The sequence below is a fragment of the Neopelma chrysocephalum genome, unplaced genomic scaffold (assembly GCF_003984885.1).
Source record: "Neopelma chrysocephalum unplaced genomic scaffold, ASM398488v2 Primary Assembly neopelma1_147, whole genome shotgun sequence".
Taxonomy (NCBI): Eukaryota; Metazoa; Chordata; class Aves; order Passeriformes; family Pipridae; genus Neopelma; species Neopelma chrysocephalum.
Window position 1 is genome coordinate 297,410 of NW_020897809.1, and position 25,042 is coordinate 322,451.

Here is a 25,042-nt window from a genome sequence, read left to right on the forward strand (position 1 = left end):
ACACTTTTATTCAAAAGATTTAAATTGTGCATTAAAAAATCAGCAATCTAATTCTTCATGTTTTCATCTTCCACAACACACCATTAATATTTAAAATGCCCTATTTCCTCAAAAATAAATCTTTAATTTATTTGCTACCAGCACCATTTCCAGAGCAAAAGAGCTACTAAAATACATAGGGGAGAGTGAGAAACAGCCTGTTGTGATTAAGTAGGGCATGACAAATGGCAGCAGCGTGTGCAAGCAGTACCAGGGATCAAAGCCAGGAGGAACAGCGACAACAACATTATACAAACAACACCGATTCATGAACAACAAAGAATTCTTAGAAACTGCTGCCTGGGTTATGTCCAAGGCTCTCTTTACCTTGGTTAAACTATTAAGAAAGTCACTTCAGAAAGCTGACCACTTTTGCACAACCAAGCTTTTTAGGAAGGAAGAGCTGTGTAGGAAACCACTGCAGCAGTTACTGTGAAGCGACTGAGCTGCAACGACACTGAAGGTGACAGGACGCTGGAACCAGTACTTTGTCCCCTGTCTCACCATGAAAGGATTCTTGTGCCATGTACGTAGTACCTACCCCTCATCTGCTGTCACAGCAATACCTTAATGGTAGTGACATTGTAGGGTCTTCTCAGAAGAACTTCCCTTATTCACAAGGTATTTTTCATGGCTTTAGCCTGACACCCATTTTCTCACGATCAACATCTGTTGTAGCTGGTTCTCATCACTGCTTGGAACACCTCACTCCAGACACAGCATTGATCAAATTGGGGATTCCTGGAAGACCCAGTTTTGCCTCAGAGATGCAGCAAATTCAATTGCTGCTCATCATCTTGCTTCCACTTGGAGGACAAGCACACTCAAAGAACAGTCTGGGTCACTTCCATACACAATTCACTACTTCAAAATTCAGAGATGAGGTTGTGGCCCTCTCTTGAATAAGCAGCAAGTTTCCATTGTACTTGGACAATCTTGCAAAACAAGTAAGTCTTTCAAAGAAAACAGTATGTTCATGAGCAAATGCTACAACATCTCTGTCTTAACAAATTGCTAAAATATCACAAATCACAGTCAAGAAGTCCATCTTAATAAATTCTTGACCTGTCACAGTCACTAGCATTGAAAGTATTGCTCTTTGAGTATCAAATATTAATACTAAAGGAGTTTTAAACATTCAGAAAATTCACTAAAGTGATAATTTAGGACTGCATTTAGACATCTGAATTTTTCACAACTCTCCAATACAAGTAAAATATAAGGTGAACATAAAACTATGTTGAAGCCGCAGTGCTAAGCTGAAGCACACTGTCCCACTTAGATCAAAGCATGCTCTGAGTGTCTCTCCAGTAACAGACAAGTATCTGTATGCAGTAAGACTTTGTAACACTGTCACATAAGATTATCAACCCATAAACACTCAGCTGTCTTCTGGCAGGTAGTCAAACCTGAGGCAGGAGGAGTTTTGCAGGGGTCAAGACTCTTGCAGGACTCATCTAGATCTATTTTCTGCTGCTGGCAAATGACATAGGAAAAAGGGAGAGGAACTGATCAGAGGTGCAGAGCTTTGCACAGGGATTGTTTCTCACCCCACAAAAGGTGACCTCCAAAGCCTCTTTGATTCTCCTCTCCTTTAAGAGGATTATGAGTCCTACCCTTGGGAGACTTCAGCTCAGCTACCAGCCCACCAATATTACACATTAACATAATGTCTTGTCTCTTTGTTCCTATCAGCAGAGAGATATTAGAAGAATTTATGTGATCACTGCTCAACTTCAAATGGAACCTCTAATGCAAGAAGGGAAAGCCACAGACAGTGGTATTTGGAGGGGACTCTTTGTGGCTGTCACACACCCAGCTGCAAGTCTGCCCAGTGCTTCCCCGCTCAAATCCCAATTCAGCTTATCTGCACATGCAGGCTGCTGACTCCCCCTGGAAGCAGACATTTAATCAAGGAAAGACTGAATACAGGATCATCACATGCTAAAAAATTAGGGCAAGTCTAGTGAATGCAGTTCACAGCTCCACAGCTCATGTACCAAAGCAGAGCCTTGGCGAGCACTAAGCCCAGGTGTGCTGCCAAGAAGTGAGGAGCAGCAATGCCCTGCAAGAACACGCTGGCACCTCCAATGGAAAGCCAAGGAGCAGAATGCAGCACATTCAGTTACATAAATCTTTCTTTTTCACAGACACTAGGAACTAAAAATTTGAGGACAATTTTCCCCCGTTCTTTTGGTTTGGTTTTTTTTTCCCCACCTTCCAACAAGACACCATTTGGACACTTCTGAATGGAGTCTATAGAGCAAGTCCTGAATCATCCCTAGACAACATAATGAGGAATCACTTCCCTTGTCACTTAATAGTGACAGATGTAAAGCAATTCATGCTGCCACGCAGGTGAACATACACATTTTTCCTTCACAAGGTAATCAAAGTTAAAAAGCATTATGAATTTCACAATTACAAAGACATGAAGAGAAGAAACCTTAACAGGAAGGAACACATTGCCAGTAAGCAGCATCTTTGTGAATGGAGATTTAGGGTGAGATTAGACACACTTACAAGCTAATCCCAATGGATACAGTCAGTTCCCCTTTGGAACAAATAGTAAAATGTTCTCAGAAGGAAAAAAAAAAAAAAGAATGTGGCTAACACAACAGACCTTTCAGATGCATCTGTAAGAACACTCCACAGTTTTGGCTGTTTGAGACTGCACGGTGCAACAGCAAAGTGAAGCCAAGAGTTAAAGAGTTTTAACCAGTAACTGTATAGAGAAGCTACAGGGTTAAAGACAGATGCACAAAAGCCAGAAAGAGCTGAACCCATGAAGAATTATTACGAAAGCCATAAATGCAGAAGAGCTCAAATTACATTCCTTAGGCAGTTCTGATAAAATAAGAATGATCTACAGCTTTCCAAGAGACCGCTAACTGAAAGACAAATATAAGCAGCTTGCGGTGAACTTGGGTTTTTAGTATCTGTTCTCAACTTTTGAATTATGATGCTTTTAAAACACAAAAAACCGGTTTTGATTAAAAAGTCACTTGCTGCAGATAATTGATCTCCACAGAAAAATCCACAACTAGGACAAAAAACAAGCTTCTAATTGCTATTTTTGATTCTGCAGTGACAAAAAACCTCAGGACCAATATTATGTAAGACCATTAACCTCTTTGCTCATAAATGGCACCTTAATTTAGCACACTACCACACTAGATAGCTTGAACTGAATTCTTAATGTCAAAGCACACCACTGGCTGCAGCAAGGCAGTAATGGCAATGATGGAAAGGAAAAAAAAACCCAAAGCAAGCATCCTACACTGAATTTTGCAATTACAGTTCCGTGGGCACAAGTATATAAATTTGAGCTTGTCCAGCTCTAATGAAACAATATTCTTTCCACAGTGGTAATCCCAAAAATATTATCAGATGCCCCCTAGTATCTCAGGAACAGTGAAGAGAAATCAAAGTACACAGTAGATCTGTGCTGACAGAAAACCTCCAGCTCACCTTTTATACTAGAAAGTCTGTGAAACCCCAGGAGGCTGTAACCTGCTGAAAACAAAATTACTTCATGTTTTGAGCAACTGTTTTTCTTCTTTACAAACCCCGCAGCACTCCAAACACATCCTCCACAGGTGTGACTGAAAACTCCAAAACTACCACATATTGTACTTAACTATAGTTCAGTGGCTATCACATATACACACATGACTGAGGGAAAAACAAAACAAGGCAATCTTGGAAAAACATTCATGTGAACCCCCCCACTCCCTCCTCAAGAAAAGACAGATTAATCTTATACGCTGATAATGAGCCAGACTGATGAATTTCAACCAGACAGCGTCTTAAATACTGTCTTCCATCCATTCTTATCACATTGTGGCAAAGAACGACATTCAGGAGGAAAAAAAAGACTGATTAAGAGCCTACTTTCAGAAGCTAATGTCCTGCTGTGTGGAAAGAGCTCTCTATGAATCACCCGTTCATCCGCCTCTGACTCCATTTACTCTTCAGAATTCCCTGATGTGCTCGAATTCATACTCCACCCATCCAGACTGTAATGTCCCAACTTGCACACAAGAATACTGTGGGAAACAGTCTCAAAACACCCAGTAAACTTAAGCTAAATGGCCTCTAGTGCTCTTCCTCATCCACAAATCCGATTATTTTATCACAGAAGACAATGAGGTGCGTCAGACACAACTTACCATCAGTAAATCCATACTGACTGTTCCCAGTTACATTCCTTCACATGCTCAGAAAGGTGTCCCAACCAGACCTGACTCATGACTGTCCCCAGGACTGAAGTGGGTCTGACCACCCTGGATTATTCTTTGGGCCTATTTTGAAGACAAGTGATCAGACATGCCCCAGCATCCCTGTGACTTTTCCAAGACGGCCAAGACTCAGCACCATCAGGTCCCACAGGCTCACATGGCTCAAATTCTCTCAAGTAATCACCCACTCTGTTGCCATTTGCTTCTGACTGCTGGTTCCTCTCCGAACCCTGTCTCCTAACACAGGAGCTGGGAGATCTTCCTGCTGAAGAGTCAGGCATAAAAAGCACCAAGCAAGTCTGTGCATCACTCATTCAGCCCCCTCATTCAGCAGTCTTTGTTTAGCCTTTTACTGCTGATGTAGAGGTAGAAGTTATGTCATAATTATCAGGGATGTTACAATAAGAGTTCCCTGAGAGAAAGCAGCTGTTCCCCAATTCAAAGAGAGAAATGCAGACCAACATGGCTGAGTTTGTTCTGTCTGTATTCCAGGATGTCAAAGAAACCACAGGTCTCTTTGCAGAGATGTAAAAATCAACTTGTTGGAGTTGGATGACCCCATTTCTAAAACATGTGGCAAAACAGCCTCCCTTCTCACTGTTGGCCAGGTTGAGTGTATTTAGCAAATGAAGTTAGATCTGTAAAGAGCAAACCTAGGCCCTCCTGAAAATCCCTAAGAAAAGTTTCATGGAGACGCTTGAGCTTTAATTAAGAAGAATCCAAGATGACAGAATAAGGAACTGGGATTTTCACCCAGCTAGATGCCAACTGGCCAGATTGCTCTAGGCATAGAAATGGAGACGCTTTATGAGGACTCCACACTCATGGTTTTTACATATGTATCACCTCAGTGGATCAGACGTGGGGGGGCTGCAGGAGAGAATTTAAAGCTGTTCTAATGCTCCCCTAGAGAAAGGAGAGCCAAGACACGGAAGGCTTGCAGGTTGGGTCACTGCTGCAGGCTCCTGGCACTGAGCAGGCGTCTCATCGTGCCACGCTCCCAGGGCCAGAGCGGCGGCAGCGCCTGCTGTGTCTGGAAGCCAGTACGGAAGTGCCACACAACCAAACAAAAGTACACTTTATCAAACTCCAGAACTCGCAAGTCTCCCCTGCCCCCTTCTGGGAACAACGTGGATTTGAAAACTTCAATATCTATTCTCAACGATAAAACCGTTTACTTGGGCAAGCAACAAAAGGAAAACAAGAAAAAGCTTTTGCCTCAAGCACGAGTCCCCTCAGCAAAGACATGGATATTATTAAGTGTATCTCCTTCAGCAGCAAAGACAGTCTCAAACTGGATTTTCTTCACTTGTACACTGAAGCCACTGACAGAAATTCCTGCCTGCCAGAAAATGGCCGGACAACTCACTACAGCTCAAGTGTTATGACTAAGCTGATTCACTTCTCAGGTCACAATGCAGATGCGCAATGCAGGCTCCCCGTCCTTTACCCCAACAGCTCCACTACTTCCTTCCCCAAAATAAAAAAATAATAAAAAAAAGAAAATAGAGCAACTGCAGCAAAACTCGCACGATAGGCATTAACTGCTCATAAACATTCCCCACAAGTTACGGAAACCACATTCGACTGAGCTGCTGACTGAGATCTGACTTAAGCAAAAATCCCTTTGCAGTGATGTGCCACCCCACGTATCTATGCTGAGATTTTAAATGCAAAAGACAAACAGGTCTCATTAGGGACAGAGAAGAAAAGTTCTCCCACTTGCCTCTTCCTACCACTGCTAACTGTTTATCTGTGCAGTTTTCTGTTTCCCAGTGCTAAAATAAAAAATGTGCTTAAAAAAAAGAGTTGCAGTTTCCTCTTCACCTCCAGAGTGCAGTCCTGCAATACTCTGCTACTCAGGAAACTTAGGCAGATAGCAGACATTCAAACACTTTTCCTTTGTCTCTGCTTTGCAAGAGGGCTACAGAGCAGGAAAGCTAAGCCAAGACCCCATATCCCACTCCCAGCTGTGACAAGGAGAAGGGAATTGGCAAAAGAATGGAGCACAGCTACTGTTAAGCAGCCATTTAGGATCTGTGAAGAAAAACGTTCCCCATTTTGAAGAGACTGACCCTGCAGCAGATCCAGACGCTCTATCCAAAGAGCACATTGTGAGCAATGACATGTTCCGTGCAAAGGGAAGGGAGAGCAAAGTCAGCTGGTAAGGAGCAGAAACTGGCTCCAGTACTCAGGAAGCAGCACAAATGTTTTGTTTCCTAGGAATTAGGACATCTAGATTTAAACCTATCAAGTCTAAGAGCTATGCATCAAAGCCAAACACAAAGTTGCTACAAGGATCCATCACAATCAAGCTAATCTCACCCTTATGGCCTCTGAAAACCAGTGCTTGATTTGGTTCACTTCAAGCTCACTGTAAAGCAGCTTTAGAATTCCTGTGATACACTGTGGGCTGTGACACCACTCTGATCCATCTCCTCCTAAGATCTATACATTGGCCCTTTTTCTGAGCTGAGAATTAATTATATGGAAATGAACAGTTCCAGATAAGGGGATTCCAAGCAATCGGCTCTCTTAACTGAGGACTACAGGATCTCTGCCTTCAAGAAATCCGTGGCAATGCCCATTCAGTACAACTGGTGCTGCTAGAGAACAAGCTTAAGACCCAAACAAGCAAACATTGGTACCACACCCATCCTCTTGCTTGTGGCCAGAAACAAACATCTGCTCAGCCATGGTGTGGGTTCTACCTCTGCCTCTTGCCACCACCAGACCACATCACAGCAGCACTCTGACCTGAGGACAGCAGGTGATACACAAATAGCAGCTCTGAACAAAAGGATTGTCTGCATAAGCTCCACCTACCCCTCCATGGAAGGCAAGGCACCAACTGGCCTCAGGAGAGCTGGAATTTCAGTACCCAAGAGGACTTTAATCTCACATATGCAGGCAGAGATATACCAGGGTACTTCAGCAGCCGCAACAGTGCTCGAGAGCGAACAGAGGGGCACGTGCATCAAAACTTTCTCTCTCCCTGTCTTACTGTGAAGAGAAAGCTGAACAAACATTTTGCCTCAGCTACTTGTCCTTCTCTACACAGGGAAGCTGAAAGCACTTACATTTGGCAGGCCCCAAATGGCACCACGCGGTTTTATCGGAGAGCACAGCTTCTGTCTGAGCACTGGTAAAACACTTAAAGCCAGGAGAAGCGCAGCAATTCTTTTGTCTCTCTACTGAAGCCTAACGGGTCAGCAAAGTGCTCAGTTGATTTTATTAACAAATTCTTTAGACAGTCATATTCTACCTGAGGTTATCCAAATGAAAAACAGAACCAGGAACAGGCCACTGGCTTTGGTGCTTCCACTGAATGTTTCAATGATCTTGGTGAAACCATGCAGTCCTGGTGTACTTCAGCCAGTAGCAAAACAGCTTTTCAGAAAGGCACAGTTTATTTGACTGTCCTCTATACTGTTTTGAAAGCCTGCAGTTTGGTGACCATTTCACTTTCCATGACCCCCTTGCACTTCATTTCCATTTGGTCCTACCTGAAAATTAAGCTCTAGAGATTTTAAGAATTTGTGTGCTGGTCCATCAACAACTGAACTGTGTTTTAATACAGACTCCAATTAGGGCACTTCTTTCAAGTGAATGTGGTGCTGTTTGGCTGAAGATCCAAACCCTTGAGCAACTTTTCTGCAGAAACAGAAAAAGACAATCTGGGAGCCTATCAGTCCCACAGAAAGACTTAAGAGCACAGAAGCAAGATTATCCAAACAAACTCTCTGCACCCTGGTAAACAAGTTCTTGTGCCAAAAGCACAAGGAGCAGTTATTATCTAGTGCTTTCTTCTGCTAACATAGTTCCGAGAAATTGATACTCAACAAAATTGGGGCTTTCTTAAGCATCTGAAAAAGGTCAGGGAAATGGAAGACAGTCAGTTGTACAATACTCCACACTATACCAATGCTCAGGACACTACTTAATTTATTGTATGAGAAAAGGGAACAGCAGATGCCCTGCTACGCTGAGTGGACACCGATTCTGGGATAAATACAGCAAGGTTTGTAGGAACGGGTAAAATTTTTTATGACCAACTGATGGCAGATGCCCTCTTCTCCCACTGCATGCCCTTCTAAGCTTTACACTGCCGAGGGAAAAATTAATTCACTGAAAAAGACATAATTTGGGCCCCTACTTTTCCATCTACTCCTCCTTTCTTTGGAAAATGTGCTAGTCACAATGACAAATAAAGCACTCATCACTGTCTACCTTCTCAATACTCCCAGCAAAACAAGCTTTAATTTAAAAGTGTCATTTTATCACTGTAACTGTATCTACATTAAGGGATTCCACTGGCAGAGCTGCACTAGGTAAGGATGTACATGCTGATTAATGCAGCTGTCCCAAGCACTTGTAGCAGGAACGACCTTATGAGCACGTCCACAGGGAGTTAAAGCCACATAATCACATTGCAAATCCATGCCTCCTCCTTGATATCAGTTTAATTCTCCTAAGTAGATGACCCTTAAGGGTCACAGGCAAGAAAACATGAGCTATAACTTCTTCACTTGACACTTGTGATTTTTTTTCCATGAGGACGTACCTTTGTTTCGTACTTTCTTGTATACAGTACATTCTCTTGTATTGTCAACCCACTAAAAAAACCAAACTAAAAACACAAAGAAGGAAACAGAAAAAACTGACCTCTATGTTAGGGGAGAAAAAAAATGAAGTGCAGGTGCTGCAAGAAAGTAAACAATGCCATAAAAAATGCAGGAATAAAGGGTAACATTTTGGTCTTCAAGTTTTGAGAAGAAAATAGCAAAAGTTGTCATTAATATATTTTAGACAAAGACAGTGTACTAAGACTAGTAATAAGTAAGAACAAGTTAAGTAATAGGTAAGAAGAAATTAAAACTAGTAATAAGCAAGAATTAAGCAGAATATATGATACAGTATCTGATGGGACTAGAAGCTAAGGTAGTAATTTCATCTGAAACTAGATAAAATTCTGAAGAGAATTTCATACAAGAATACTCTCAAATCCCTGGTGACATTAAAAAATCCAATATCGCAAAACACATGACACACAACTCAGGGTCATGGAAGGGATTTTGATCTGGGCCTTTTGTTATCCTGTTACTCTCCTGCGGATCAGCTTAACCTGCAAGGCCCTTAATCACTCATACTGGAAATCTTAAAGCTGTTAAAATACTGTGGGCTTGTTTTGTGGCTTGCAGTATGCTCTGGAAGGTAAAGAACAAAGAATTAACAAGAGGCCCAGGCCCTTGTGTGGAAATGAAAGGCAATCTGAACCTGAGGCTATCTTCTCAGGAGACACATGAATTGGTCAGCCAGTCACAGCTTCAAGCCTGGCAAGATGCTACAACGTTTTGAAGGACAAAATCCCAAACCTGGCATTTAAAAACGTCTGCAAGATCATTTTACCTAACCAGGAGCCAGCACAACCATCCTTTGGTGCTGCCTTCTAGCAAACCTCACACTTCAAAGGATTCAAGGTGACTTTGGCTTTGCTAAAGAAAAACCCAAGGAGAAAGGAGTTCATAGATGCCAAAGAAGCAGTCCATGAACACAGTTTACCCTACTTATTTCTCAAGGACCTTCCAAAGCAGCCTTTAATATACCAAATCGTTATTACTCTCCCTATATGCTGACACTGGGCAGCAGGCACCTTGAAATGCTCTACCATAGCCAGCTCTGTTCTGTGGGTTTGAAGCAAGAAACTCCTCCTTTTCTAATGAAGTGAAGGATCAGACAAACAAAGCCTATATTTAACTTCCTGTTCACTGAGGCAGTTGCAAACAAGTCCCTGTAAACACTCTGCAGGTCACAAATTCCCAATATCTTATCTAATTGTTAAGCTGCTGAAGTAGATCTCAAAGCTGTTTCCAACAGCCTTTCTTGAGCGCCACTTACAACAACTGAGGCCACTGGTTATGTAACAGAGCTGTAAAGCCAAAGCCAAAAGGCAATAATTTGTTAACCTGATCTATTGTCAAATGGATTTGCATCTAACTATTAAGTGTAGAAGCTACATATATATAAAAAGTAAACATTTCCTGCCCCATATGCTAAAAAGGCACAGCACACACTCATTCTGAAAGTCACACAGACTACAGTAAGTTTGTTTTTAATCGCAGGTCTCTGTCAAGTGCATAAAAGCTACCTTGGGTTTTCACACTTCCAATTCTTCTAAAGACGCTGGAAGGTCACACTGCAGGTTGGTTTTTGTTTTTTTTTTTTTCTACAAAACAGTCTGCTAAATCACATGTATTCTCACAGCCACAATATATCATGGGCCATCTACAGCTAGGGAAAACAAATTTCCCTTTAATTTTCTCCTCCAGATCAATACAGTGTGATAACAGGTACCAGAAGCGTATCCTCTCAGGCTGAAAGAAACAAAATAACAAGCAGTATGGGTAGGAAATAACACACAGTTCTCTTCTCCGAGAATCATAAGAAAACTGCAAATGACAGGAAACCTGAAACAGAAAGTGCTCTGCACTCAGGCAAGAGTTAAGCTGCCAAGCTCGCTACCCAGGGACACTGACCTTTATCAGAATTCTTAAAAGGTTTTGAAATTTCTTCTGGTTGTCATGTCACAATATGATGAACTCCAAAAACACAGATCCTGGAAACACTTCACAATCTAACTTGTAATCCTTAAATGCCAGGTTTTAGGAAGATATTTTAACTGGAGTGAATAAAGAGCTTGGTTTACATTTGGCTGGTGAATGATATGATACCCTTAACTATTTTAACAAAGAATATTTGAGTCGAGCTGCATTTACAGAGCAGAATTTTAAGAGGACTGTTTTTTGTTATCAGGTGAACCAAACTGCCAACAGGTTCCCTGTGTTCTCAGCTGCTGAAATACACTGGAAGTGTCAATGTTAAAAATGATACATGATGAATGAACAGACCACAGGAACAGAAATATCTGATCTTATTCAACTAAAGCTAAGAATAATTAAGGGGAAAACAGAAACCCCCAAGTGCTGTTACTACAGGAAAAAAAATACCAGTGTGCAGAGCCCCTGAAGAAAACTGAAAATGATTCACACTTCTGCATGGTGCACAACAGTGATACTTCTTCAGACTGACTAAAATAGAGGTTTTTCCTCAGTTCTATAAAAATTAAAGATGCATAAAGCATGTCTGATAATGCTTACTGGTTCAGACTTAGCTTACCTTCAAATTGTAATAAGTGTATTCAGGTCAACACTTGTGGCAAGAACTGTGAAGTATTAAGACCTCAATTACATAAAGAAGATTTATGTCCAATGCCACTTGTACAGCTTAAGAAAACACACAATATTTGGTTCAAATGGAAAATAAAGCAAACCCATTCCGATATTTGCAAAAGTAAGGGGATCTATAATAATTTTGTATAGTGTCACATTAAATCTAAGTAAAACCCACATCTTAAAGATTAACATAATGCAGGTTTTATGATGGGAAGCGTGGGGGTGTTTAAGAAACTATCTAAAAAAACCTGCACATGTAGTGTTTCAACACAAACTGAACTTCAGAGTGCTTTAACAATTCTTTTGGGACAGACTCAAAAGACTGAAGCTCTTTTTATTCCATACGTTTGTTGGATGAGAGTCAATGCCCATGAATCCAACAGGCAGATCTTCCTCAGATCTGCCACACAACACACAGACCAGAGTTTGGAAAAGTGAAATACACCTTCCACCAGGCAGCAAGTGGTATGAGCTCCTTCCAAAGCTCCAGTCCTTCACCAGTTTTATTCACAACCCACAACAGCACTCAAAGCAACGCAAGAGCACCACACCTCATCTTCTGCAAGAGCTCCAGCAATTTCATGGAAGTTACTCTCTGGTTTGATTGAGCCACTGAGTAAGACACAGGACTATGTAGCCCCCAGGCTTCTCTCCCAAATCCTTCTTGCTTTAAATAACTCACTGACATCTGCACTCCCTGGTGCACTGATTTTGGTGTTCAAAGCTGCTTATCGCCTATAGTTAGCTGTAATGAGATCATGACTGCCTCCCCACACGTGCTTAAGCTGCTTAGACAGTACTGTCAAAGGACACAGAACAAACAGCCAGCCCTATCTTCTTGTGCCCTTCCTAAGATTTCTAAACTCACTTTCGGAAATGCTTGACAATACTTCGATACCAACAGCAAACAATGTTAATTGAAATTAAAGATCACGTGATATTTTGCATTAACCCACTCTGGAAGTTAAAAAAATGGGGAAAATGCAGGTCAGAATAGGAAGAAAAAAAAGAAATGTCAGAGCAGAATATATGAGCTATACAGTAAGTAGCCCACCTTTAGATCAGTATTTAAGTCAGCTTTGACAAAGACACAGGAGCATCCCCTGAAGAGAGGGCACCATGTCTCCTCTCCCTACCCCAGGAAGGTAGTTGTGGAGCTCAGCATCTTTGATCATTACCTGTTGCACTTTAAACTAAGAAAGACCATCTGTGTGACACAGCTACTATTTAAACATGCCATGCCTCAATAGAACGAGGTCATCTGAGTCTGCCTCAGTCATGCTTAAACCATAGGTACTACTATCGAGTCATATCTCTGTTGACAAAGAACTGGGAGAAAACAGATATGCTAGACTTTTTTCCAAATTTAGGACAGCACAAAGTAACCTCTTTGAGCCTGGAAGACTATCAAGTCAGCTTTATCAACTTTCAGCAAACCAACCTTACAATAGAAAGGAAAAATAAAAACCAGACAATGATTAGAGTTCTTAAATCATAGTACGGTGATTCAAGTGCAAATGAGCCACCTAAATGGCCAGAATTACTAGAGCGTGAGTGAGCTTCGAAATCTTGGAAGTTTAATTCTTATTACAAAGAACTGACACTGATTTGGTGAATGATTAGGACTGAGCTTTTCACTCTGTGTTAGTGCACTTACCTGGCCATTCCTGCAGTATCCTTAATGATAAGACCATAACTCCCACAAACCATATTTACATATCCTTACTCAAAGGGTAAAATTACAAAGGAAGAGGTAAAAGGCAAGCAGCTTATTTCTCTTTGCATGATATTTAAGGTGGCTGGATATGTATTCTGAGCAAAACAGAAAAGAGTTACCTTAGAGATGTCACCCAAGCTCTTTTGGCTGAGCAGTCACTGGAATATGGACCCAATCTCTCACAATCAAGAGGGAGCAGGACCCCAGAAGCAAGTCAGCCTGCAAGATGTTGTATGGAAATGAGTTAGCAAGTGCTAAATTAGCTCTTATATAGATCTTTACTTGCTCATCAATTCAGAACTTTCGAGAGCATGCTTTCCCTCGAGTCTGGGACCAGAATTCACAGCGAGTTCCTTTCAGGATGCAAACGCTCTCACTCACTGCTCTGGGCTCTGACAGATGTTCTCTACCAAATGTGTCACTGAGGGGCTGAGGGGACACACTGTCCCCAGCTGCCTCAGCCACCCTCAGCTGAAGATCACCAGCCACGGGTGGAGCAGTGCCGGATGCACAACTGTTCCTCACCAGGCCTGGTTCACAAGGCACGGATGGTATTAAGGAAGAAAGGCTGAAGCACAGTATATTAAACCAGGGCAGCTGAACGGGCCCTGCTTAGGCCCCAGCACAAGAGAGGTAGTGTCTGGCAAAGCAGCAGGACAGCTGGTGAAGGAGATAACCTTTCTAACTACAAAAGCTAAATCAGAGACAGCTTATCTATCAGAGCTCTCAAACACGTGTAGTGACATCCTACCAGGGCAGGCACATTCATCTCATAACCTCTTTCACTGCTTTCATCAGATTTGGTTGACACAGATCTTCTAGTAATATAATTATGGCAGCTATGGCTGTGTTGTTTTTTAACAGAAACAACTGCACCCATTATAACTACCGTGGACAGCATTATACAGATGGAGGCACTCTCTAACAGCAAAGCTTATTCCTTTACTCCCAGAGAAGGGGATCAAACATTGTGAATGACACTGACCACATACCGATGGGGTTATGCAAAATAAAAGCTTAAAGAGGCTTGTCTTTTATACACAGTTAATGCCACTCAAAATGCACACAGATGAGCCTACAGAAATAAATCATGGCAAATTACTTGCACCTCAGTACCATCTGCACCGATACATAGGAAGCACAAGCACCCAACACACCAATTAAGAGAACTGCATCTATTAGGAAGTACATCCACCCGAACAGCACACTGGGAAAGCCAAAAATAACAGCTGCTGCCACATCAGAATGGCACAACACTGCGCACAGGCGATGCCTGCAAAACAGAAACCAAGCAGCCACGCACAAACACTTCCTCTTCCTCCCCCACCACCCCTACGACAGCAGCAACAAACCTGATATTAAACACTGGCCAGCATCCTGCTCTGCATTCCTGTCACATCAGGAATAGGAAAGAGGGAGACTGCTAGCTGCTCCTCCATATAGCTGAAGGGTCCCTTCACTTTACAGCACGTCATACAAATACTTGACATGATTCTTGCAGAGGTTTCTGCCGCATTTTTTTTTCTTTCGCTCCTTTTCTCCAGCTCACCCACTTCAGAGCTCGCTAGGGACCCTTTGTACTTACTAGGCTTGTTTTTGATACACTCCTTCCCAAAGACTGGCAAGTCAGAAATAAAAGCAGTTGTTCCTAGGCAAGTCACATATAAGCAAGCAAGCACAGAGCCACGGCTTGACTGGGCTGCCACACACAAACTCTGCAAGTCAAGTCCATATCTAAACCCTGTCCAGCACCAAGACTGACAGTGTGACACTGTCAAATGCAAGAGTAAACAAGTCAGGCTGCAGCCTTCTGTCAATACCGAGTTCTGAGACTATAAATCCCAGCATCAACACTCAGTGCTCACATCTCCAACACATTACAAGCCAATTCCCAATGGGCAGACTGGGGGAATTCACTGACAGCAAGTGAAGTGCCTGGGTTGAACTGCAATAAGCAAGGCCTCTGTCAGATTTTCCATGGCTTCAGTATGTATATTTCAATCACAGATGGAAGAACTCTACCTCCTCTGGAACATGGGCTGTAGATATCCAGCTTCAAACTTAGCACCTGCATTTCTTATCCCAATGGAAAGCACAGTCAGTGCCACTCCATATCTGTCGTACCAGCCAGAACTCACCAGATTCACAACAACCTTCAGAGACTGAGAAATCAGCTAAAAACTGAAATCTGGAAACCTTTTTACAATTATCTGGTGATCCACTGAACCAAAGACACTGTGTCCTGTAAGCAGATGGTCAACAAATAGCTCCAAGCTTGTACTGGGCTCCTCATCTCTCACTAGTCAAGCTCAACAAGGTCACATTTCAGAGTGTGATAATTTTACCCAAATGAATGAGCTCCATATGTGCGGGAGAGAAGGAAAGAAACAAACCAGGCAGCTCGGGTGGGATCAGGAGAGCACAGAACTGTATGATTAAGAAGAAATCATAATGCTTGTTTAGAAGGCTGAGGGCACAAGTACTACTCCAGCCTGGGCACTTTTTGACCTCTGAGTGCTTGTTACTATAACCTTGACTTCTCACCACGTGCAATGCAAGACAGAATAACTTCCAAGTCAGTTGACTTGCACAATCTGTCATGAGAAGGGATCCCAAAGCACATCTAATTTTGTTTTCTATAATATTTTTATAAGAAGGACATGCCCAGTACTGTCAACCTGATGATGAGGCATACAATGATACTATTCACAAAAGCAAGAAATAAGCATGGGCACTACTATTTCATAAATTTTTAAATATATGTAAATATGCACTTTGAAGCTACATGTAACAAAATACATACAGAAAAATACACTGCTGCACTGTTACACACTCACAGTGTTGGTTTCTCTGGACAAGGATAAGACTCCATTTCAGCACCAGCCCCACGCTCCCACTATTTCCCTTGCACCTGCAAAATCATTTAAGCACCCACATCAAGCTGTGGAGAAAAAAACCCTGCCAGTTTGTCTCCAGCTTGATCAACTTTTAAGCCAGGGAACTCAGATTCCCACCTTTACAAGCACCCAGCAGCAAGTCAAGAACCTCCTGTGGGCTGCAGTCTATGCTTACACGAGCTGCAGTGCCTGTGAAGCCACGCACTGAACGTGAAACTGGTGACTGGAAGCAGATCATAAAAACTGTTCCCCCTTCTCATCTAAACACATAATCGTGCTCACTTGCTTTTTTTCTATGCAAGAAACAAATAAAACTGCCACAAGGTGCCCAATGAATAACCAGAGTCCAGAAGAGGGTCCTACCAGCATATCCTACTCTTTCCACCCCTCTGGTCAGCAGAGATTCCTCTGGTAATGACCTCGTACACATCAACGTCCCCCTCAAGGAGCCAAAGACCACTTCTCCTGCTCTCCCAAAAGTCCTTATCAGACAGGAAACAAAGGCAATGCCATGAAAAGGACACTTCAGATCCACCTAACGGGCTCTAACCAGGATGGCATAGGCTGTTCATCCACACACCCGGAAATGGCAGTGCTGAAAAAGCTGGGGAGGGTAAGAAACACCCTCTAAGAAAGAGAAAGAAAAATTTGCATTAGGATAATTTGAAACATTGACAAAACAAGTCTGATGCACTTGAAAGAGCAACCCAATGTTATTTTGCTTTATAGAGCTCACATTTTCATCTTTTCACAACCTACCACTTTCCTTTCCAGCTCCAAAACAAAGCACTTACCTTTGATCAGTGCTAAACTAACCCAGCCACAGAAAAATACTTCTCAATCTCTGCAACAAGAAACTGTTACACAGGATTAGGATGTCCCTAACAGGCCTATTTAGGGGTACAGCGACACCTAATAATTGATATACCTAATTCTTAAACACTTTGAAGCTCCTGATAGGATTTCTGTAAAAATGAAATCAAAGTCTTAGTTCAGTGACATATAACAAGAAAAATATCCAAGAAAATATATAAGAAGGAATTTTTCTGCATCAAAAATCTGACCATACACACATGTCCCTATATCAGCTGCAGGTGACAGTTCACTACAATGAGACCTTCACAAGGCATTACAACATATTATTTTGTGAGACAAGCTATCGACTAAGTTTGCACAGACCTACTGATCACAGAAATATTTAATTAAGAACGAACAGAGACCCAAGCCCACACTGTTCTAGCACCATTCAGCGCTTCATTAGCAAAGGCCAATCGTGGAATCCAGCTTTGGAAGCTCTGAACACCAAGTTAAGCCAGGTGAACCTGAAAGGAGGAAAAGCAGATGGAGCAGAACCACAGCAAGACGGGCTGAAACGAGAAAGGCAGCACATACCAAAACACATCATTGGGAGAAAAAACGGGGGCTAATTCCGAGCTTTAAAATGGAGGGGGATGGAGACTGGGACCAGTTCAAATTCTGAGCAGCTCGAAAATGAACAGGAGTCAGTCCCACCTACCAACCTCTACTTGGAAACCCCAGGGAAGGCTGGTTACGGTCTGACCCTGCAGACCCACGAACAGACCTGCGCTCCGGGTGTCCCCAGGGTGGCACACAGCGCTCCCGGGCCCCCCACCCCTCCCGTGCCGGGGGGCAGCGCGGACGGGCCCCCGGCCCCACCGGCCTCCTCACCATGTTGGTTTCATGTTACCGCCGCGGTCCCCGAGCTCCTTCCTGCGCGCAGCTCCTGCAGAAGGGAAGGAAGGGCACAAAAGGAGGGAAGGCTCGCTGTGCCCGCCGGGCACTGCCCTGCCCCAGCCCCCCGCCCCGGCCGTGCCTCACTCGGGCACTGTTGGATCTCACCCCAGACACACAGGGCCCCCCCGCACCCACCTCAGGGGGCCGCTCATGCATTCCCTGCACCCCCGGGCCCATCCCGGTGCCCTCCTCACCTCGGCTCCTCATGGAGCTCTGTTTCCCCCTTCCCCTCTCCCTTCTCCCCTCACGGGGCCGCGCCCGGTTCTCGCTCCCTCCCCTCACGGCAGTGCGCCCGGCTCACCCCCCCCACCCCGCCTCTCAGCCTGTCCTGTGCCCGCCCGCCGCGGCTCACCGGGGCCGGCGCTGCCCGCCCGGCCGGGACTCCGGGACAGCGGGACGCGGAGCCCCAGCGCCGCCGCTCCCCGCCGCTCGAATCAACAACAAGATGGCGGCGCTCGGGAGGGCGGGGCCCGGCGCTGGCCGTCATAGCAACCGTGCCGTCCAAGGCCCGCCCCGCCGCTCCTCGCGCCAATCCGAGCCCGAGCCCCGCCCCACGGGAGCTTAGCGACATCGCTGATAGGCCGAGTTCGCCGTCGCTCAAGCGCAGGGCGGCCCCGCCCTGTTCCGAGCGCGGACGGCAGCGCACGTTAGGCACACGTGACGCCCGCCAGCGCCCCGCCCCGCCGCGGGCCGCGCCGCCTCATTGGCTGCCCGCGGGGAGGGGGGGGCGCTCGGCCAATGGGCGCGACCCGCGCGCACGGGGGGGCGGGGCCGGGCTGGGCGCGCCCCGCGGCTCCGAGACCCCCGGCAGAGACCCCCGCGTGAGACCCCGAATCCCCGGGCGCTGTGGATCCGAGCTCCCCGCTCTGAGCCCCGAGCCCCGAGCCCCTCCGCCAGAGACCCCCGCTCCGCGCCCCCCGCTCTGAGCCCCGAGCTCCCCACCCTGAGCCCCCCCCGGCTGCCACTCCGAGCCGGGTCTCGCCAGCGGGGCACGCACCTCTCCGGTACAATAAAACATTTTATTCCCCAGCGGTCATCGGTCCCCGTGGTCTCAGGGCGAGAGGGACCCCCCGGCGGAGTCACACTGGTGACCCTTCTCACTGTGAAATTTCACGGCTGGCCTCTGCCCCCCCTCCCTCCCCTTAGTCACCTCCTTCCCAAATTAGTCTCCCCTCTTATCCCGCCAGCGCTTAATTTCCCCGGGAGCTGCCAGGGAGGTGTCCCGTAGCGCCCTCCTTTGAAATTCAAATAGCCAGGTTCCCACCTCTCCCGCTGACTGGCGCCTTCAAAGCTTCCCGCCGCTCCCAGCTCCTGCAGCGTCCCTCTCACCTGCACCCACGCTAATTCACTTTTCCTTCTAATTATCAACCCGTCCCCTCCGCCGACCGGCTGCTCGTCCAACCCGCTTGCGTCCCTGAGCCCTGGAGCAAAGAAGAGCTCGAGGGGGACACTGGGCAAAAGTTTCTCACAATTACCCGTGACTGAGTCTTCTTGCCCCAGATCACCTCTCTGCGGGAGACTGCCCCGGCTGGGTCACATCCACAGGCTATAGAGATGCTGCTGTGACCAGAGGAGACCCTGCCAAAGACCTCAGCACATCTTTCACAGTGCCAACCCCACTGCCATGACTGCTATCCTTGTCCTGGGTCATGCCACTCATATCCCTGACTGGAGATGGCAGTAATGACTCCCACAGCAGGACAGCCACCAGCGGAACTGCCTGGCCACAGCACTCCCTACGGCAATCACAGCAGTGGCTGCAATCTCTGACATCATTTATTAGGTCTGGGGTGGCTCAGGGTCTGGCTGCACTCCATGGGGAGTGGGTTCAGCCACAAAGGATGGGTCTCCTCCTTGAGGGCCACACCAGGTGTCTGCCAGCGCCCAGTGCTGTGCCTGGCACAGCCCACATGGAGCTGTGGGTTGCAGGGAGCCTCTCATCCAGACAAGCCCCTCAGATCCAGCGCCGTGCCCCAGTCACACTGTTGAAGAGATAGTCCCTGCCGGTGCCTGAGATGGAGGCAGCATTCAGCCACTGCCCTGGGGGTCTGGTGCCCATCTCTTGTCTCCAGACCCCTCTGCCCTGGGGGACACAGCCCAAGGCTGTGGGGCCATGGGACAGGGCACTCACGTGGGTCCTGAGCACGGCCATCAAACTGCCCCTGTGTGGAGGAGAGACGGGAGAGGGTGCTGAGGGTCCCAGGGCTCCTCCTGCCTCCTGGGCAGGGCACCCACCCTCACTGCCATGGCACACACTTACCCGGCTGTTGGCATGTGGGTGTCCCTGTTCCTCCTTGCCCCTGCTCTGCTCCACCACATCCCAGGAGCTGAAGAGGGAAGAGGGCAAGAGGAGGGCACAATGTCATTGGTGGGCCCCCGGCCTTGACCCCGAGGGGTGCTGTCAGGAGTGGGTTGCCAGACAGGCTTTGCCCTGCCAGCTGCACCCTGTCGAGCCCATTGTCCACCCACCTGATCATCCCCTTACCCAGTCTGTGTGTCCCCAGGCACAGGAGGGGATTGTGGCAGGGCTGTGCTCCCCCAGGCACCTTTCAGCAGTGCCTGAAGGTGCTGATCTGGTCTGCCACCTCATCCGCTTGTTTCTCCACATGTTTGAGCTCAGAGGACACTGTGCTGGGGGACCTGCAGCCTCAGAGCTGCCCTGGTGCCAGTGCCACCCATAGGGGCTGAGCCAGAGTCTTCTCCCTTTCATGGTCACCACAGCCCCAGTGCCACCAAGCACTGTGCCCCCAATCTCACCAGTGAACGTGGATCCAGCCATGCATCCCCTCAGGGTGGTTATGCCAATGGAGGTGGCTGTTATCCTGCCCGTGTGCGTGCATGTCTCCTCCTTGCCGTGCAGACACTCTGTGCAGGCTGGTCCAGCTCTAGTGTCTCCTTGGTCTCTCTCCTCTGCTGCCTGTCACCCTCATTGATCCTCAGGAGGGGTGTGCAGCCTGCTCACCTCCTCCCTGGAGCTTTCCCTGCCAAGTAGGGCTCACCCCTGCCAAATGGGGGCTCCCCTGGTGAACTGCACTGACCTCAGCCCTGGTGCTGGGACCCAGCCCTGCAGTGGGCAGCAGCACCAGCACTGTGCCATCCCACGCTCTCCACTGCAGAGTTTGTGCCCCAGCATGGCTACCAACATCACTGTCCACTGACCAAATCACTATATTTGCTCCCATGGCTCCCATCAGGGCTGAACCCTCACCCTGAGCAGAGAGGGCTCCCTGGCACAGCAACTCAGAGACCACAGCCAAACGTGGGGTATGTTAAACAGCCCCCATGTGCTGCGTCTCCCTGGCTACCTGCAAAGACACTATGACTACCAATATAACTGCCCTGGCCACGCAGTACTCACCTCTTGCCCAGGAACAGCTTGCCAGGGCCCCGGCTCCTGTGGGAGGAGCAGAGGGCAGACATGAGCCCCTGGTCTTGCTCCCTGTGCCATGCTGTGCTGTGCTGTGGGCTGGGGCTCACCTGCACAGCAGGCTCCAGGCCGTGCAGCCCAGGGTGGCCAGCAGCAGAGTGCCAGAGATGGTCAGCACAGCCACGAACCAGGCTGGCGGGTGCCACACCACCTCCGTCTGCGTGACAACCAGCGGCTCCTTCTGCAGCGTCTGCAGAGGTGGTGGAGTGAGGGGTGGGGGGGTTCAGTGGACCCTGGGGCGCTGCCTGGCCAGTGGGCTCTGCTCACCGTGTGCTGGGTGGTGGTGCTGGGTGGCACTGGAGTGCTCCAGGGGGTGACGTGCACCACCAGTGCCACCACGGTGCTGCGGCGGCGGGCACCAGAGCCACCCCAAACCTCCACCAGTAGTACAAAGGTGCGGGGCTCGACTTGGTCACTGGGGAGATAGACGACGGTGTTCCCCTCCAGCCGAAAGCGCCCATCCTCGTTGCCTGGATGAGAGGATCTGCTCAGTGCCGTGCCGTGGTGAGGGTTGGTTTGTGCCGTGGTTTGGCTGGTCCTCACCTCCAACAATGGTGTATGTCAGCGTGTCACCGTTGGGGCTGCCGTGGCACGCCAGGCGGGTGACAGGCTGCCGGCTGCCTGGAGACCCAGCCGTGATCCGCAGCTCCTGCACCTCAGGGGTGCACACGGGCACCTGGTCCGGCACAGCCTGCCGGGAGCAGGACGTGGTGATGTGACACCCACAGTGCTCGCAACCCCCACAGTTCACCCAAGGGGCCACACTCGCACCTGCAGGCGCACGGACACATCGCACAGGCGGCTGTGCCGCTTTGCCGGGTCCAGGTCGTTGCGGGTGTCTGTCAGCTGCACCACCAGCCTGTAGCTCTTCTGCTGCTGGGAGCCCAGGGGTCCCACCACACGGATCTCACCTGCGGGGTGGTGTGAGCTGAGGGGCACCGGTGGGTGCCACGGGGTGTGGTGGGTGCTGGGGAGGGGGCCAGGTGCTCACCAGTGTGGCTGTCGATGGCGAAGGGCTGTGTGGGGCCGAATTGCCCCTCCAGGCTGTACTCAAGGCTGTCCGGTGGGTAGTCGCGGTCAGTGCCAGCCACACGCCCCACAACACTGCCAAAAGCTGCTGTCTCTGGCACGGTGAAGGTGGCACTGTTGGGGCATGCCGGTCTGAATTCATTCACAGGTGTCACCGTCACAAGCACAGGCACACGGGCTGTGTGGCACACGGCAGCTCAGCCACGCTGGCCACTCCACAGCCCACACTGAGCTGGGCAACATGGACAGTGGCACCAGCCCTGGGGTGGGCACCTCTGGGGCAGCAGGGGAGGAACGTTTCCTTTGTGATCTGCTGGTTTTTGGATCAGGAAAGGGCTTTTCCCTCCTCCCCCATTGCAACCCCTGGGCACACCCCAGTGGGCACTCACTGCTTCGTGGGGGCTGCTCTCCTGCTGTCACCATGATGGTGGCTGTGAACTGAAAGCCCATAGTGGCCACGGCCTCTGAGTCATAGTCCAGGGTGGTGTTCACCTGCCAAGCCAGGATGGGGAGGGTCAGGCAGAGCCAAGATGCTCTGCAAAGCCGGGATGTCCTGCAAAGCCAGGGTGTCCCACAAACTGTGACGCCAGGGGAACAGGAGGGAGCAAGCAGGAAGAATAGGCAGGCCTCGGGGAGCAGGGAGCCCTGAGGAGCCCTGACCCAGGACCTGGCGTGACAGCACATGTCACAGGGTCCCCCCTGTCCCACCAGGCTCCCTAGGGTCTGGGCTTGCCATCTGCCTGGGCACTGCCTGAGGCCCTGCTCACCTTCAGCCGTGGCCCCTCCATGCAGAAGTGGGAGCGGGAAGCGGGGGACCCCTCGAGGGCATAATGCAGACACTCATCAGTGCCAGTAGAGTCGGTGCACCTCAGTGTCACCAGGGTGCTGCCAGGGGACACTGTCTCAGGCACCTGGGACCTGCAGTGGGGCAACCAGCAGCTCAGCTCCTGTCCCCCATGTCCTAGGTGCAGCAGAGCACCCCATGTACCCCCACTGTCCCCCAAACCGTACACGAAGATGGCTGGAACACATCTTGGTGCCCAGCGGTCTGTCCCCTGCACAGTGATGTTGACCATGGCAGTGTCGTGGTCAGCGGGGTGCAGAGTATTGTAAGCCTGGATGAGGAGGTGGGCACAGGCCACCTCCAGCCTGCGGGTGCTGCGGATCTCACCTGTCACTGTGGGTAGGTGAGGAGGCACGGCCTTGCACTGCGCACAGGGACAGGGGCAGGGTGTTCCTGGGGCCCCCAACCCCCTGCTCACCCTCGTCAATGGTGAAGAGCGTGGGTGCCACGGGAGCAAGGATGGCATAGCGGACATTCTCACCACTGGCATGGACCTGTGTGACCACCTTCCAGGGGCCAATGCCCTCTGTTACCGTCACAGACCGGTGTGGCTCGCTGCAGGCAAAGTGGGCAGTGTGGCATGGCCTGGTGCCACCAGCACCCCCCGCCCGGCCCGACCCCACTCACGGAAAGGTGACACGGGGACGGCGCGATGGCAGCACCTCCACCATCACAGCCCCGCTGCAGTTGTTCCCGTGGCGGTCCATCACCTCAATCTCCAACCTGAACGTCTGCAGGGTAGTGCCAGGGCAGCTGTGGGACAGCCCTGAGCGGCACCAGGGATGAGGAAGTGGACGGGGTGGGAATTGAGACAGGGATGGACATGGGAATGAGGACAGTAATGGGGACAGAGACAAGAATAGGGATGGGATGGGGCAAGAGACAGGGAAGAGGAGTGGGACAGGGACAAGAATAGGGCTTGAAGCAGGAACAGAAGTGGGAAGATAGGTGGACATGGAGATGAGTTGAGCTGGAGACTGAAATGGGGACAGGAATAGGGACAGGTACGAGAACCGAGACAGGACTCAAGATGCAGAAGGGGATGGGGACAGAGGTGGAGCACTCCAAGGTCCAGGGAAAGACAAGAGCCCAATGAGAGGAGCAGGATGTGGAGAGCTGCAGGCAGTGCCAGGAGGGGCAAAGCCCAGGCTGCTGACACAGCCTGGGGTTGCAGGTGCCAACCTGAGTGTCCTTGCTGGGGTCAAAACCATTGTCAGGCGCCAGCACCAGGCCCCGGCGGGTGAGCGTGAGAGGCGTGTTGTGGTTTCGGAGCCTGAACTGCAGAGAAGAGGGTGATGGAAACCCCTGTTCCCCTCCTCCACAGCTGACATTCCACTCTTTCCAAGGCTACTCTCGTTTGTGGGGGCTGTAGGCCCCTGGGGAGCTGCCACTCACCGTCAGCCCACCAAGCGGCTGCGGCAGCACCGCATACAGGGGTGTCCGGGGCGCCACATCTGCCAGCACCTGCACCACGTCACCCCCTGGGGCACAGCACGACTGTGGGAGCTTGGTGCCAGCTGGCACCTGCAGCCCCCCTCACCCCACACCTCTGGTTCCTACCCGCACTGGTGAAGGGGGTGTCACAGCGCAGCACCTGTCCCGATGTCACCTGGACAAAGAGCCGCTCTTCCACCTCGTCCTCTCCGGGACAAGCAGCCCGCAGGGTCAGGGTGTACTGATTCACCTGGCGGGCATCGAGCTCCGCACCAGCACGCAGTGTCACCTGCCATGGGGACATGTCACTCAGCAGGGCACCCAGGGCTCCTGCCCCACTCCCTGTTCCCCAGCCGCACCTCTGCCTGGAACATGGTGGCAGATGTGGGGTTGGCACTGATGGCAATGGGGTTGAAGGGGTGGTCGG

The 25,042-nt window shown here is 48.8% G+C and overlaps 2 protein-coding genes across 5 annotated transcripts in view; both read right to left on the minus strand.

Moving 5' to 3' along the window:
• IP6K1 (inositol hexakisphosphate kinase 1) overlaps nt 1–18,332 on the minus strand; it is a 37,633-nt gene extending 19,301 nt beyond the window's left edge. For 2 of the 4 annotated variants that reach the window (XM_027700654.1, XM_027700651.1), the window contains exons 1-3: nt 18,234–18,332; nt 17,816–17,870; nt 13,349–13,448 (exon numbers count right to left, since the gene is read on the minus strand). The gene's annotated coding sequence lies outside the window, so the exon portion shown is untranslated. Of the gene's footprint in view, nt 1–13,348; nt 13,449–17,346; nt 17,449–17,815; nt 17,871–18,233 lie in introns of all 4 variants that reach the window. The other 2 variants (XM_027700652.1, XM_027700653.1) reach the window with 2 other exon arrangements.
• A 1,319-nt stretch (nt 18,333–19,651) lies between these two features.
• CDHR4 (cadherin related family member 4) lies at nt 19,652–25,036 on the minus strand. The gene is made up of 18 exons (XM_027700762.1): nt 24,975–25,036; nt 24,742–24,904; nt 24,577–24,662; nt 24,364–24,459; nt 23,809–23,912; nt 23,600–23,736; nt 23,349–23,514; nt 23,105–23,255; nt 22,727–22,829; nt 22,300–22,515; nt 22,080–22,219; nt 21,852–21,999; nt 21,576–21,778; nt 21,359–21,498; nt 21,240–21,275; nt 20,142–20,208; nt 20,013–20,043; nt 19,652–19,891 (listed from the first exon to the last, which is right to left on the minus strand). Exons 1-18 carry the CDS (start codon nt 24,987–24,989, stop codon nt 19,836–19,838), a joined length of 2,058 nt encoding a protein of 685 aa, XP_027556563.1. The 5' UTR covers nt 24,990–25,036; the 3' UTR covers nt 19,652–19,835.
• Nucleotides 25,037–25,042: the final 6 nt, after the last annotated feature.

What these genes read in the sequence shown, in the direction of transcription:
- CDHR4 (XM_027700762.1), bottom strand. An exon ending in TGTGTTCCAGCCATCTTCGT is followed by an intron (nt 23,256 to 23,348) that starts GTACGGTTTGGG and finishes GCCCCACTGCAG; the next exon opens with GTCCCAGGTGCCTGAGACAG. An exon ending in CGCCATCGACAGCCACACTG is followed by an intron (nt 22,220 to 22,299) that starts GTGAGCACCTGG and finishes ACCACCCCGCAG; the next exon opens with GTGAGATCCGTGTGGTGGGA.